Source organism: Balaenoptera physalus (genome assembly GCF_965194825.1).
Source record: "Balaenoptera physalus genome assembly, chromosome: 13".
NCBI classification, from domain to species: Eukaryota; Metazoa; Chordata; class Mammalia; order Artiodactyla; family Balaenopteridae; genus Balaenoptera; species Balaenoptera physalus.
This window is the reverse complement of record NC_138892.1, coordinates 9708833-9723915: the sequence shown is the minus strand read 5'-3', so window position 1 is coordinate 9723915 and position 15083 is coordinate 9708833. Positions and strand designations below refer to the sequence as shown.

The window sequence follows — 15083 nt, the reverse complement described above, 5'->3', positions numbered from 1 at the left end:
TAACTACCCCCGGTTCCACCCCAACTTGACTGCAGGTGTCAGGGCGACACCCCTACGTAGCTGCTGGGGCAAAAGTCCAGGCTGCTGTGTCTACAGGCAGATATAGGAGGGGGTCTGTGGGATGGAGAGGGTGGGGGTCACTACGGATCCAGACTGGGATTGCCTTGAGGGCAGGACTGTGCCTGGCCCACCCTAGTATCCCAGGTTCCTGCCTGAAGTGTGTCCCCGAGTAGGTGCTCAGTGAGCTATTGTTGAACAAGTGAGGGAATCAATGAATGAACCAGCCTTCTCTTCCCTGTGGGAGAGAACAGGGTTCCAAAAGACTGAGCCTGGTGGCCTTCCATCTGATAGGAATCTCGCTGTGTGGAGACATGTTTCATATTCTCCTTGAACATTCTGGAGAAGCTGGAAGCAATGAGGCACTGCCGGGTCCCGTGGTACATTTCCTGGAGCCTTTGTTCTGAATGTGCTCAGACCCCAGCCGCGTTCCTGATGAGCACAGCGACCGTGGCCTGAGGACTCTGCAGCCCCAGCTCTACTACGGCGACATCCCGGCAGATGGCAGGAGCTGGGACCCTGCGCAGGGCTGGGCCTCACAGGATCAGGGCCTCCGGGGTCAGCTGCCCAGTGGGGGTTGGTGGGAAGGCCCAGCCAGCCCTCAGGGGGAACGTGGGGGAGGGGCCTGGGTTAGGACTGTAGGTGACACTGGGGACAAGATTCGGAGTCCACGTGGGAAAGACTTTTTTTTTTGACTGCACTGGGTCTTCGTTGCTGCGCGCGGGCTTTCTCTGATTGCAGCAAGCCTGGGGCTACTCTTCGTTGCGGTGCGTGGGCTTCTCATTGCGGTGGCTTCTCTTGTTGTGGAGCACAGGCTCTAAGCTCACGGGCTTCAGTAGTTGTGGCTCACGGGCTCTAGAGCGCAGGCTCAATAGTTGTGGAGCACAGGCTCAATTGCTCCGCAGCAGGTGGGATCTTCCCGGATCAGGGCTCGAACCCGTGTCCCCTGCATTGGTAGGTGGATTCTTAACCACTGCGCCACCAGGGAAGTCCCGGAAGGATCTCTGGGTGAGGGTGAGGCACTGGAGAGGGGTCTGTGTGGCGGAGGTTAGGGAGGGCCTCTGCTCCCCTCGTGGAAACTGACTGTCTCCTCTGCCATCGCAGTCTGTGGGATGCTGGGAAGACTTAGTGGACCCCCAGCGAAGGCCTTTGAGCCTGGCCCAGTCTGCACACAGATGCTTGAGGGCGCCCAAGGTGAGCCGCCCTCCTCCCTGTTGGCCCCTCCCTCCTTACCAGTTTACCCATCACTGGACCTTCTGCCCTTTCTGGGGAGACCTTCCTTTCTGTAGCTTTTCCTTTCTCTGCGAAGCTCCTGCAGCCTCTCTTCTGTAGCCAAAACCCGGCCTCTGTACACCGGCGCCAAATTGAATCTCAGAGACAGAGTTTTAGGTGAAATAGAAAAGAATAGCTTTATTGCTTTGCCAGGCGAAGGAGGCCATGGCGGGCTAATGCCTTCAAGTCTGTGTCCTCCTTTTGGAGGGGGAAGTGAAGAGTCTTACAGTATCAGCCTCAAGGAACAGGCTTGTTGATAAGGAACAGGGTAGGTGCAGGGCCTGCCTTCTTCTTCATCCACGGAACATTTCAAAACCATCAAGACTGGCATCCGGTGGTCCCGTGACGGGCTCTGTGGTCTCCGTGGTTATCATACTGTGACCTTCTCTCTGGAATGAAGATGCTCACAAAGGAAGGGAGTGTTAGGGAGTGTTTCAAAAGAGAAAAATAGCAGGTGCACGATACGAAGCTAACAAGAAAGGAATCATTTGTGAAAAGCAATATGGAGTGAGTGAGTGAGCTAAAATGGAACACAACAGGATGGAAACTGTTTTTAACTAGTTTTTAGCTGGGACAATTCTGTCCTCCGTGCGCTCACTTCAGCTTCACTCCCTGCTTTGTCCCCTCTTCCCTGTCCCTCCCTCCCTCCCTCAGCCTCCCTGCCTCCATTCTTTCCTCTCTTGGGCCCCTTTTGCTTCTCTTCATCTGCCCAGCGTGTTTTATCTTCCTCCTCTCCCCCTCACTTTCCTCCTCTTCTCCCTCATGGCTGCCTATTCCCTTCCAGGTTCCTCCCTAATTATTAGGTTTCATTTCTCTTTGTCTGTCTCAGACCCAGCATGAATCAAGGCCTTTATCGTCTTCCACCCTCTGGGACTTTCATCTCCAAGATGACCCGGCATGAGTCATCTCACATGACCATAGCCTGAAAAAGCCTTTCTTGGAAATGCCACCCTGGACCCTGAGTCAAGTCCCTGGGTCAATGCAGATGAGCAAATGTCCCCCTGTGTCTTGCTGTCCTTCCCCCTGCCTCCACAGAGTCTGGAGTCTGTTGTTCATCCTTGCTCTATTAGAGCAGAAAGCCCATGTTCAGCTGCTACTGGAGGAGCTGCCCCAGTCCTTTGGCACTCTGATAACCAGCCCAGCCCATCTCAGGAAAGAGAGCACATCTGTTGAGACAATGGCCTGAGACACTGCTCTCAACATGGCTGCTCACTCCATCTCTGAGCCCATCTGGCCCTTGGTTCAGCTCCTCTGGTCACAGGCTGTGTCCTTGCACTTCAGCTCGGGGTTTGGGGGGGGCGGTCCTTAAAATAATGGTGGGGTATATTAGTTACCACAAAAATAAAAATTATTGGGACTCCATTCTTGTGTATTAAAAAATATTTTATACAGATGAACCAAATTATAGGCTTCTAGTAAAACACTCAAGCAACTTATAATCAAGAGAATTAGAAAGAAAATCTCCTCTTCTTCCATTTCCTGTGTTCATCCTACCCAGCCCTCTCCAGATACATTGTCTGGTACGGTTGTCCAGTGTACCTGTCCAGACCTTTCTCCATGAACTAAGGACAGATGTGCATGCAAACACATCTGCAGTGGGATTATAAGGAAGTTTCTAATTAAGGTGTGATGCACAGACAGCTAAATGCACAATTTCCCAAAATGAATGTCCCAGGTAGATCATAAAACAGAAAAGTCCAGCCCCTGGGGACCCACCTTCTGCCCCATCTCACTTCCTCTCCCTGTCTCCCCCAGGATAAACACTCTCCTGATTTCTAACACAATAGGTTGGTTCGTCTTTTTTCTGTGCTTTGTATAAACGCACTCACACACCCCAGAACCTCTGGAGTCTGGCTTCTGTCACCCAATTATGTTTGAGGTTCATCCATTCTGCTTCTTATCATCAGGTCTCATTGCTGTATAGAATCCCACTGGGTTCTTCATCAGCTGTGTTGTTGATGGGCATTGGCTAGGGGCAGAGTGACCATGGCTGAGCTCAGGAGGCCATGAGGGGTACGAGGGGAACGGAGACCGCCTGAGCCCTGCTTCATCAGAACTGTGTTCTTTCCCCCAGAACATTGCTCATGAGTCCATTCAATGAATCTCGTCAATCTTTCCCAATCCGATGTGGGAAGGAGCTCTTGTATTGGTCCTAATTTGTATTTCCCTGATTACTAGTGTTACCAAACCAAACTTGGGTCCACTGGCCCACGCACAGTAAGGCCAGTCTACTGACACCAGGTTGTGGTGAAGGAAAGTGCAGCGTTTATTGCAGGCGCCAAGCAAGGAGTCCAGGCAGCTAGTGTTCAAAAGACCCCCCCAACTCCCCAATGACTTTCAGGGAAAATTTTTTTAAAGACCAGGTGAGGGAGGGGAGTGGTGTGCTGTGTGGTCAGTTCGTGGATATTCTTCTGATTGGTGGGTGGTGAGGTAATTGGGAGTCAACACCCTCAACCTTCTGGTTCCAAACGGTCTGGGGTCTACGTGCTTGTGGTCAGCATGAAATTAACATCTTTCACTGGTGGGAGTTTCAGTATCTGCAAAAACAGATCAAAGGATATGGTTCAGAATATTATCTATAGCCCTTGAGGAGGAACTAAAGGTCCCTGACTTTGTTTAATGGCTAAACTATTACATTATTTGGTCTTGCTTGACTGCTTTCCTTTGTTTCTGCATTTTCTCACTTCTCTGATTAAATTTATTCTTTGGAACTCAGGAAAGGCCTAGGAGGCTAAAGTTTTTCTACAGACGAGAAAGAGGCAGGTGGAGGACATGGCTGGTGTGTGTGTTGGGGGATGGTCCTGCTCAGTACACTAGGGACAAGATGAAAACAGTATGTTTGCTTTAAACTCTTTTTTAAGTGAAATCCTATCACCTCTCACTCCCTTTCTTCCTGTAAAAGTTGACTCGACCAACCTGCTACTGGCTTTTCCACTACAGATGAAGTTCCATGGACTTGTTCTAAAAAATTTGCTAATCTTGATAAATACAGAATAATGTAAGACAGAGATGAAAACATCCCTCCCCAGACAGCAGTTGTGAGAGAGAGACCTTGCCGTGTCATAGAAGTAGTTCAAAGAACTAGTTCAACAAATCTGAACATAAGATTGAATCTTCCATTCAGAGTGTGAGTCTTGTTTTCTGTGCTGTTGGACTCTTGTGTGAACCTTGCTAGCTACTACCAAGTAGCATAGTGTAATGGCAGGAGTAGGGGCTCTGGAGCCAGCTGCCTGGGTTCCAATCCCCTCTCCACCACCTGCTAGATTATGACACTTGGCAAATTACTTAGCCCCTCTGTGCTTCAGTCCTATAGTGTAAAATGGAGACAGTAGTAGAACTTCCTCATATGTGGTTGTGAGGCTCAAGTGAGTTTGTTTATATTTATATCTATGTGTATTATGAAGAGTGCCTGACCCATAGTAAGCAGTATAGAAGTGTTTGCTGATCTATTACTAGAAATCTGTCTCTGAAAACAGAGCATTAAACATCATCTCGGAAAAGGTGTGTAAGACCCATACACTGAAAACACCACTAAGAGAAGGTAAAGAAGACCTAAATACATAGAGAGACATACCATGTTCATGGATCGGAGGGCTCACTAATGTTAAAATGTCAATCCTATAGATTCCATGCCATCCCAACCACATTCTCAGGTTCCCGCCCCCTTGTGGTAGCTTTGTAATGTGTGAGCTTGGCCAGGCCGAACGACATTTTCCGGAGTTCCCTTCCCAGTAGTTTTGGACCAGGCCCCCAGCACCTTTTCTAGGTGCTCAAGTGTTGGTGTGCTGTCCCAACTCACCACCCTGGTGTGAAGCAGCAACCGGGCCTGCAGCTGCCAGGACTTTCCTCACATCCCCCTCCAGCATCATATTGCATCTTTAGCTCCCAGAGGAAGGGCCTCAGCAGGACACCCAGACCACTAAAGTCAGAGGCAAGAATGACTGTATGGGTTTCTGTCTACCCTCGTGTGCTCCACAGCTTGTCCTGAGGGTTCCAGCTTATTCTCACTCTCCCACATTTTACATCCATCTTCCATTCCCAACTACTTTCTTGCAGACTTCAGCATCAGACATAAGACAACACCTGATGGAGACTGCTTAACTAGCCCCCACAATTGCAGAAAGTCAGAGTCCTGTAAGAAACCCTTATATGCACCGTGTGATCCAGTAATCCTACCTCTGGGTATATATCGGAAGGAAATGAAATCAGTATGTCAGAGAGAGATCGCTTTGTGATACATCCCATGTTCAGTGCACCATTATTCACAATGGCCAAGATATGGAAACAACCAAAGGGCCCATCAATGGATGAGGGAATAAGAAGATATTGCATATATATATATATATATATATATATATATATATATATATATATATATATATAAACACACACAATGAAATATTATTCAGCGATAAAGAAGAAAATCCTGCTGTTTGTGACAATGTGGGTGAAGCTGGATGCCATTATGCTACATGAAATAAGCCCGACAGGCCTTCCCTGGTGATGCAGTGGTTAAGAATCCACCTGCCAATGCAGGGGACACGGGTTCAAGCCCTCGTCCAGGAAGATCCCACATGTGGCGGAGCAACTAAGCCCGTGCGCCACAACTACTGAGCCCGCGCTCTAGAGCCCGTGAGCCACAACTAATGAGCCCACGTGCCACAACTACTGAAGCCCACGCACCTAGAGCCCATGCTCCGCAACAAGAGAAGCCACCACAGTGAGAAGCCCACGCACCGCAACAAAGAGTAGCCCCTGCTCGCCACAACTAGAGAAAGCCCACGCGCAGCAATGAAGAGCCAACACAGCCACAAATTAATTAATTAATTAATTAATTAAATTTTTTTTAAAAAGGAAGTAAGCCCGACAGAGAAAAACAAAAACAAAGTATGGTATCATTTATATGTGAAATTTTTTAAAAGTCAGACTCATAGAGACAGAAAGTATAATGGTGGTTACCAGGGGCTGGGAGGTGGAGGAAATGGGGAGATACTGGTCATTGGGTACAAATTTTCAGTTATAAGGTGAGTAAGTTCTGAGGATCTCATATATAGCATGGTGACTATAGCTAAAAATACTGTATTGGAGACTTGAAATTTGCTAAGAGTAGATCTTAAGAGTTCTTGCCATTCAAAAGTTGACTCTGTGAGGTGACAGATGTGTTAACTTGATTGTAGTCATCATTTTACAATGTATATGTATATCAAGTCATCATGTTGTATATTATAAATATATACAATTGTATTTGTGAATTATACCGCAATAAAGCTGGAAAAAAGAGAAGTCCTTATATGAAATGTGTGTATTGTAGATGCTCTGACTCTTGGTTGAACCCTGACTAATGCCTCCCTGAAGTGTTACTCTCCTCCTTCATCTCTCCAAGAATATTAGTAGAATTTTAATGTTCTTTCTGCTTTGTGTGAGATGTATTTGTTTCTTGGGGATATGATGAAGGCTGAGCCTTGATTGACCCTCATACCCACAGACAGTTGGATATTGATTTCCAGTGGGCTCAAGCTAAGTCATCAGGATTTGAGTCAGATCCCTGCTTTCACCTAGACCAGCACATTGATAGATAATTCATGTGCTAAAGACAAAATTATAGTGGAAACTGGGCATATTTACAACTCATTGATTATTTAAAACAATAGAAAGCAAATCTGTGGAATATAACGAAAACAGTACTTAAGAGAAAATTTGTGTCCTATGCATGTATTAGAAAAGAAAAAAAATTGATATTTGAAGCTTAAGTGATCAGGTCAAGAAAAGGGAATAGCAAAAGGATTAATGTCGAAACCTAGTACTTTGAAGCAAATGAAGCTGAAAAATCTCTGCAAAAAAAAGAGAAAGCAAAAATAAAGTACATTATGAATAAAATGGGATCATAAATTTAGACACTGTAAAAAGTCTCCATACCTTTTATAGAGGTGTAAAAACTCAGAAGAGAACACTATGAACACACTTATGCCAATAAATCTGAAGAATTAGGCAGAAAGAACAACTTTCTAGAAAAAAAAAAAACAGAAATGATACCAAAAGAAATAGAACAGGGACTTCCCTGGTGGATCAGTGGTTAAGAATCCGCCTGCCAATGCAGGGGACACGGGTTCGAGCCCTGGTCCCGGAAGATCCCACATGCCGCGGAGCAACTAAGTCTGCGCGCCACAGCTACTGAAGCCGGTGCGCCTAGAGCCCGTGCTCCGCAACAAGAGAAGCCAAGGCAGTGAGAAGCCCACGCACCGCAATGAAGAGTAGCGGCCGCTCACCACAACTAGAGAAAGCCTGCACGCAGCAACAAAGACCCAACGCAGCCTAAGTAAATAAATAAATAGATTTATTAAAAAAAAAAAAAAAGAAATAGAACATATGAGTTAACCCTAAACCATTAAAGAAATGCAATTATTAGTTAAAATGTCCACATAAACAACCATATCATGTTACCAGCCCAGGAGGTTTTATGCCGAGTTCAATCAACCCTATAAGGATCAGAACTAAAGTTTCTCAAGAAATAGGAAAAACGTAAACCTCCCCCAATTGATTTTGGGCAGTTACAATAATATTGATTTTTTTTTTTTTTTTTGACAGGGTCAAAAACTTTATTCGCAGGGCTTTTTGTGTGTTTTTTGTTTTTGTTTTTGAGTGCACAGGTTTCCTGCCGTCCAGGGAGAAAGGGACGTGGTGTCCGGCTGCACGAGGTTTGGGGACAGGCCTTGGGGCTCCAGCCCCGTCCCTTGCACCTGCGCGCTGGCCGCACGGTTCCTCCGCTGTGGATAAAGGCGCTATGTGTTCTGCAGGAAGGCGCTCACGGCCGGCTGGCAGACGATGAGGCAGCCTTCTCAGGGGCTGCGAAGCTGAGGCCGTCGAGGGGTCGACTTGAACTTGGGGCCTGGCAGGGGGCCAACTGGCGAGGAAGCCGTAGGCTATGGTACCTCAACCTGGCAGGTCCGGCTGGCCCTGGCGCAGCGGCCTCAGGATGGAATCATGCCTTTGCTTCCTTTGCGGTCAGCCACGGCTCTCCGGTTGTGGTTGGCTCGTGTGGCTTGCGGGCTTCCTTCTTCCTGCGTTCCTGTGTTGTCTCTCGGCTCTGCCCGTGGCCCCGGGGGCTGCCAGCCACTGCCGTTGAGCTGTCATGCCGGTACCCCTTCCTGGCCAGGAAGGCCATGCGCCTGGCTTCTGCTTTTTCCCGCAGCGCTGCGGGGTCCTGCGCAAAATGGTCGGGCGTGGGGGCCTCGTCCTCAGCCTCCTCCTCCTCCTCCTCCTCGTCCTCTTCCTGCCCTCCTCTGGGCACTTTGGTTCTCAGCGCCTGAGGGATGGTGAAGGGCCTGCGGCTGAGGAGCTCATCACCTGAGTCTGCGTCGTGGGCGCCCACCGGGCTGCCATCATATGCGGCATCATACTCATCCTCGCAGTCGCAAGGCGAGTCCTCCCCTGGCTGCACTGGCACCTCCTCCACCAGCACGCTGTACTGCTCGTAGCGCCGCCACCCCCCGCTTGTCGTTCAGCAGGCTCCGTGCGCTCTCCTGCTTCCTCCTGCCCTTGTGTACCCGGCTCAGGTCCGCCGAGTCCCTGCTGAGCACGTCAAACTCAACATTCTGGAAGATGTGACGAGACGTCAGCAGGGGCGTCGGGTCTGGCTTCACCCGTCTGTCTAGGCCACGGTCCAGCTGGCAGAGGGCAGGGGCCAGCCGCCCCTCCAGGATGTTGTTGATCACCTGCTCCGGGTCATAGCTGTAGTGCTTCAGGCAGGCCAGGATGAAGCCCTCGCCGAGGTCTGGCAGCAGGTCCTTCACCTGGGAGATGAGTGAGTCCGACTCCACCCCGCACACGGCGGGGCCTGGAGCAGCCGCTGCCCCCAGGCACTCCTCTTCCTCCGAGTTCTGGCGAAGTGATGACGGTCTGCTGACAGCCTCCGCCGCCTCCATGACCCCGTTAGGATGCTCAGCCACCGGTGGGTCTTTGGCATCGGTGGCTTTCCTTCGGTCCACCCCTTCCCATGCACTGTCGACTGCCTGGAGGATGTAGGCGGTCCGAGTCTCGTCCAAGGCTGACGAGGCCTGCTGCAACAGGCTGACGTCATCGGCCACAGGGAAGAGCGCATCGTAGTTCCGGAGAGACCTCTTCTCCTGCAACGAGGAGCCGAAGATCTGAAGGAACGCTTCAACGAAGCCCTGAATGTTGTCACTGCTGCTTTCTAGGACTGGGAGAAGGCAGATCTGGTTCAGGAGGATGTGAAAAATCTCCAGTAGCTTCTTCCTGGAATGAGAGAGCCTCTGCCACAGGTCACCTACCAGCTTGCTGTCTTCAAGCCTCCTCTTCTTTTTATTTATTTATTTATTTATTTATGGCTGTGCTGGGTCTCCGTTTCTGTGCGAGGGCCTGCTCCAGTTGCAGCGAGCAGGGGCCACTCCTCATCGCGGTGCGCGGGCCTCTCACTATCGCGGCCCCTCCCGCTGCGGAGCACAGGCTCCAGAAGCGCAGGCTCAGTAACTGTAAGCCTCCTCTTCTTAATTGCAGACTCCAGTTTGGGAATTGCTATTTCGTAAAAGGAAGCTAGCCTGTAACAGAAGTTGTGTTTCTGGAAGGTTGGGCAAGCCAAAGGGAAGATATCTGGAAAGGCCCAGAGTGTGGTGCAGGTATCACAAAGGTAGAGAACGATGTCCTTTAATTCCAGGAGAGGCGTGTCGCTGGGGGTCAGCCGGCCCCTCTCCTCAAGCTTCTGGGGTGTGGCGCAGGCCCCGTCCCCTTGCAAACCACAGTGCTGGAGGATATTGCTGAAGACCTGAAGGATGGTGGGCATGGTTTCATCCAGGTCATTATAGTAACTTGGCTGTTGGATAAAGATGTTTCCTATCATCTTCTGCAGCAGCGGGGAGTTGCCTTTTCCAAAGAGCACGCAGAGGTCCAGGATCTTTGGGATGTCAAACTGGAAGTTGTTGTAGAGGATTTCTCCAAAAGCAGAGGGGGAAATGAAGTGATCTTTGGATTCCTTGTGAGTGGACATGTGAAGGAAGGCGAGAAAAACACTTTGGTGGAGGCACTTCTCCATGTCAACGACCTCAGGGGCTGGGGCCACCCACTGGTCGAAATTTCGGGGGACATAGTGTAGGTAGGAGTCCAGGCACTTCTGCAGGGTCTCGTCGAAGACAACCTGGCACCAGAATTTATCGTGAGGCAGGGCCAGGAACCAGTCGAGGTCACTGGCTACGAAGGTGGCAAGTACTCCTCCACTAGGGTGGGAATGTTGTCTTTGGGGGGCGGTTTGTATAGTGCAAAATACCAGTCTGTCTTCTGCTCGGGGTGTTTGTTCACCAAGCAGAGAAGATGAGCTCAGTTTTCTCCTCTGACTACATAAGGGCTGCTTTCTCCGGGGGGGCCGGTGATAACAGGGAAGAAGGCCAGGCTGCGTCTCAGCTGTTGTCAACCACAGTCCACCCACTTCCAGGTCAGCGCTGGTGAAGTCCTCAGCTTCCCTGTCTTCAGGTCCTTGTGGCTGATCTGGAGTTGGTCCAGGGGCAGAGCTGGCATTGTGCTGCATTGACCCTCCCCGGCGGCTCCACTGCCGGCGCTGAACTGCTGCCGGCGCCGCTGCCGCCACGGTCCACGGTGACAGCTCCCACAGCGTCGGCACTTCCGGGGTCCACAATAATCTTGATTTTAAAACTGAATACAAAAAACATGAGAAAGAAAAATTATAGCCATATTTATTTATAAACATAGATGCAAAACATCATAATTAAACAGTTAGCAAACAAATATTCAAGCCAAGGAAGACTTAAAGAATACAAGACTTGTAATTTTTATTTCCCTGCCTTAGAAGAGTTTTCTTGGGACTTCCCTGGTGGTCCAGTGGTTAAGACTGCGCACTTCCACTGCAGAGGGAGTGGGTTTGATCCCTGGTCAGGGAACTAAGAAGCCCACGTGCCGCATGGCAGCAGCCAAAAAATAAAAAGAAGAATTTTCTTTAAACTGGAAGGACACAGGATGCCCCTTATGACTGCGGCTGCTCAATGCTGTACTGTGGTCCAAGCCAGTGTCCCAGGACCACAATTAGAAATAAGAGCTTCAGGGATTGGAAAAGAACAGAAACTACTAGAAATAGTAAGCAAGTTCTTAGCAAGGTTGGGTTAGATCCAAGTTCAATTTAGAAAAATTAATCGTGTTCCCAGATACTGGCAACAAACAAAAGTATAAAGGTAGATGAAGTCTACAATATCGCCAAAAAAGTTTACTAGAAATAAACCTGACAAAATGTGTAAGACCTTTATGAAAAAGTATAAGACTTATGGAAAACATCAAAGAAGACGTGTATAAATTGAGGTAAATACCATGTTAATGGATGGAAAGATTCAATGCCACAAAGATGTCTATCCTTCCCCAAATTGATCTGCACATTGATATTGGGATTTTTCATGGAACATGAAAAGTTTTGTCCATAAATTCATATGGATCTATAAGGGGTCAATACAATTTCAAAGAGTAAGAAGGCAAGATGGATCTCCATATCAGATATTAAGAGTACTAGAAAGAAATAAGGAGAACAATATGGTAGTAGCACAGGCTTAGACAGTGGAGCAGATGAGAGACAGCTTATACACACACACAAACACACACACACACACACTAAATAAGTTTGCAGAATTACACATAGGACAGGAGGACATGGATAGATATTCATTAAATTGTTCTTATATTGGCTTTCCATATACAAAATTAAAAATTAAATACCTATGTCATATCAAACAAGTACATGGAAAAATGGTTACATTTGAAAACATTAAAAATTAAAACATCTACACATGGCAAGACTTCATAAACTAAGAGCCTAATCACAGATTGGAAGAGAGTATTTGAGATGTATATAACTGACAAAGGATTACTACGCAGAATATCAGAAAATTCTTATAAAACAATAAGGAAAGACAAACTTCCTACTAGAAAAATATACAGGGGCTTCCCTGGCGGTGCAGTGGTTGGGAGTCTGCCTGCCAATGCAGGGGGCACGGGTTCGGGCCCTGGTCTGGGAGGATCCCACATGCCGCGGAGCAGCTAGGCCCGTGAGCCACAACTGCTGAGCCTGCGCGTCTGGAGCCTGTGCTCCGCAACAGGAGAGGCCGCGATAGTGAGAGGCCCGCGCACCGCGATGAGGAGTGGCCCCCGCTTGCCGCAGCTGGAGAAGGCCCTCGCACGGAAACGGAGACCCAACACAGCCAAAAAATTAAAAAAATAAAATAAATAATAATTAAAGGTGCTAATAATTAAAAAAAAAAAAAAAGAAAAATATACAAAAGATGCAGCCAACAATTCTATAAAAGAAGAAAATGGAAGGGACAGAAAAATATGAAAAGACACTTGGGGGACTTCCCTGGTGGTCCAGTGGTTAAGACTCTGAGCTCCCAATGCAGGGGGCCCGGGTTTGACCCCTGGTCAGGGAACTAGATCCCACATGCATGCCACAACTAAGAGCCCACATGCTGCAACTAAAAGATCCCACATGCCGCAGTGAAGATCCTGCATGCGGCAGCGAAGATCCCATGTGCCGTAACTAAGACCCAGTGCAGCCAAATAAGTAAATAAATAAATATATTTAAAAAAAAAGAAAAGAAAGAAAAGACACTTGGTCTCACTAGAAATCAGGAAAGTATAAAATAAAACCTCAATGAGATAGCTTTTCACATTCCAGAAGGTTGGGAAATGAGAGGTCTCATAATACCAGTATTGGTGAAGATATGGGAAATGGTAACACTTTTTATTTCTCCTGGAGGTGTCTGTTTGCACAAGAGCTTTAGAAAGCAATTTGGCAATGAGTGCCAAGTATGGCGTTTTATTTCCACTAGGAGATCTAGATCCTGCTAAGGGCAACAACGGCCCAGCTAAAATTACCCACATTCCGGGCCTCCCGTGAGGTAGCAGTGAACACGACTTCTGGAAAGGTATATGCACCAGAGTTTCAGCTCTGGGTGTAAGGCAGCACCTACGCTACTGAGAGTAGTGACAAATCATCATCGTCCAGGAGGCAACCAAAGGAATCCTGTTGGTCATGGCCTGCTGTGGGCTAAAGGTCTGTGTCACTTGTGCACAATGAACATTTGTGTGCAAATTTGTATGTTGAAGTCCTGTTACCGAGTCCAAACTTGTACTGCTCGCCACAGGACATGCCAATAAATTGAGAGATGAGGTGTTGGGGCAAAGAATAGTGACTTTATTTGGAAAGCCAGCAGACTGAGAAGATGGTGGACTAGTGTCCCAAAGAACTATCTTACCCAAGTTAGAATTCAGGCTTTTTTAATACTAAAAGGGGAGGGGGTGTTCTCGCTCTCAAACATTTTTTAGAAATGGCAGTTATTGTTTCAGGTTCTAGACTTTATTATGTAAAACTCACCCAGGTTATCTACATCAAGTGATATGAATACAGGACTGGGTCTACGCAGTGAGGAAGAACTCAAACCCCATTTAGTGTTTAGCTTTGAATTTACCTTAGACCCTGAAAACTCATTTCAAACAAGATAATGAAGCCACACCTCGAAGATCTTCCTCAAGAGTCTGGAAATCTATTTCTGTTTCTAATTTCTAAAAAATTATTTGTGATGATCCACTCAAACTGAGGCCAATTACTAGAATGAAAGCACCACATTGTACTCTGTTTGTGCCCTCGATGTGTCATGAATCAATGAATGAATAGTACCAAGTTTTTGTAAAGCACAGATGGTGTTTGTGGCAGCCATGAGAACGTGCATCTCAGACCTCCAAGCATAATCCTGACAGCCCGGACTGCTGCGTTATGAATCCACCACATTTCCTCCAGGCTGCTCCCAGCCACTGACTGAGGAGACGGGGAGTATGGCAGGCCTGTCGCTGTGAGACACGAAACTCCTCTGACAGGTAACTTTGGCTTGAGGTTTCCCCATTGACCTAGAGAAAACGCTCTAAACTGCATTGCGCTCCAAGATGATTTCTACTGAAACTTCCTTTCTTCCCCACTCCTTTACCATCACCAGCTCTCCCCTTTGCTCTGGCTCCCTCCCCATTTTTCCCTTAGAGGTGTTTCCCTCCAAATTCTCTTACACATCTAATCCCATCATTCTATCTGCTTATTGGAGGATCTTAATACTGTGGTTAAGGGTATGGGTTTCAAAGGATTCCCTAGACAGGACATTGAGAACAACAGAGAAACAAAAGAGAAACAATTAAGTAGGTGCTCAAAGATTTAGGATGTAAAGATACAGGATTAGGATCTACCTCAAGGATGTGAGTGATGACAACTTAAATCTGCTCCTGAAGTGATTGATAACATACATTATTATGTAAATATACACAATGGAATTCTTTTTTTTATTTTCAGGTTTTCACTTTTTATTGCACTTACATTTAAATTACCATTAAATACTAAGCATAAGTTAAATAAATAAATAAAAGGGGACGGGGTGTGGCTGGTCGTTGCAGGAATCCTTTGTTCTTGCAGCTGTCCAGGTAGGTCTGGTCACAATGTTCCCATAAACCTCCAACTAGATAATTGTTATTTTCTGTTCTGCAACTTTTTATCTCTATATGAATGGAAAAGTGTGCCTTTAAAGGTCAGAGGCTAGAGAATGGGCTATCACATATATTCCAGGCTCTAGGCAACATTCTTTTGTGTGTGTGGTGTGTGTGTGTGTGTGTGTGTGTGTGTGTGTGTGTGTGTGTTTGAAGTAATATTTATTGATTGATTCCCCCTCCCTTTTTTTTTTGGCCACACCACAAAGCTTGCGGGAATCTCA

General features: G+C 47.5%; 1 protein-coding gene and 1 long non-coding RNA gene across 2 annotated transcripts; one reads left to right on the top strand and one right to left on the bottom strand.

Annotated features, from left to right (window-relative positions):
- Nucleotides 1–1159: 1159 nt before the first annotated feature.
- Nucleotides 1160–7097, top strand: LOC309641188. The gene is made up of 2 exons (XR_014252551.1): nt 1160–1840; nt 2159–7097. It is a non-coding gene; the product is annotated as an uncharacterized lncRNA (long non-coding RNA).
- Nucleotides 7098–7217: 120 nt separating this feature from the next.
- Nucleotides 7218–10557, bottom strand: LOC309641187 (activating signal cointegrator 1 complex subunit 2-like). Its single transcript, XM_082420943.1, is given in 4 exon segments — nt 7218–8374; nt 8377–8813; nt 8815–9636; nt 9825–10557. Coding segments are annotated over 4 exon segments (1887 nt in total). The 5' UTR covers nt 10376–10557; the 3' UTR covers nt 7218–8297.
- Between the last annotated feature and the right edge of the window lie 4526 nt (nt 10558–15083).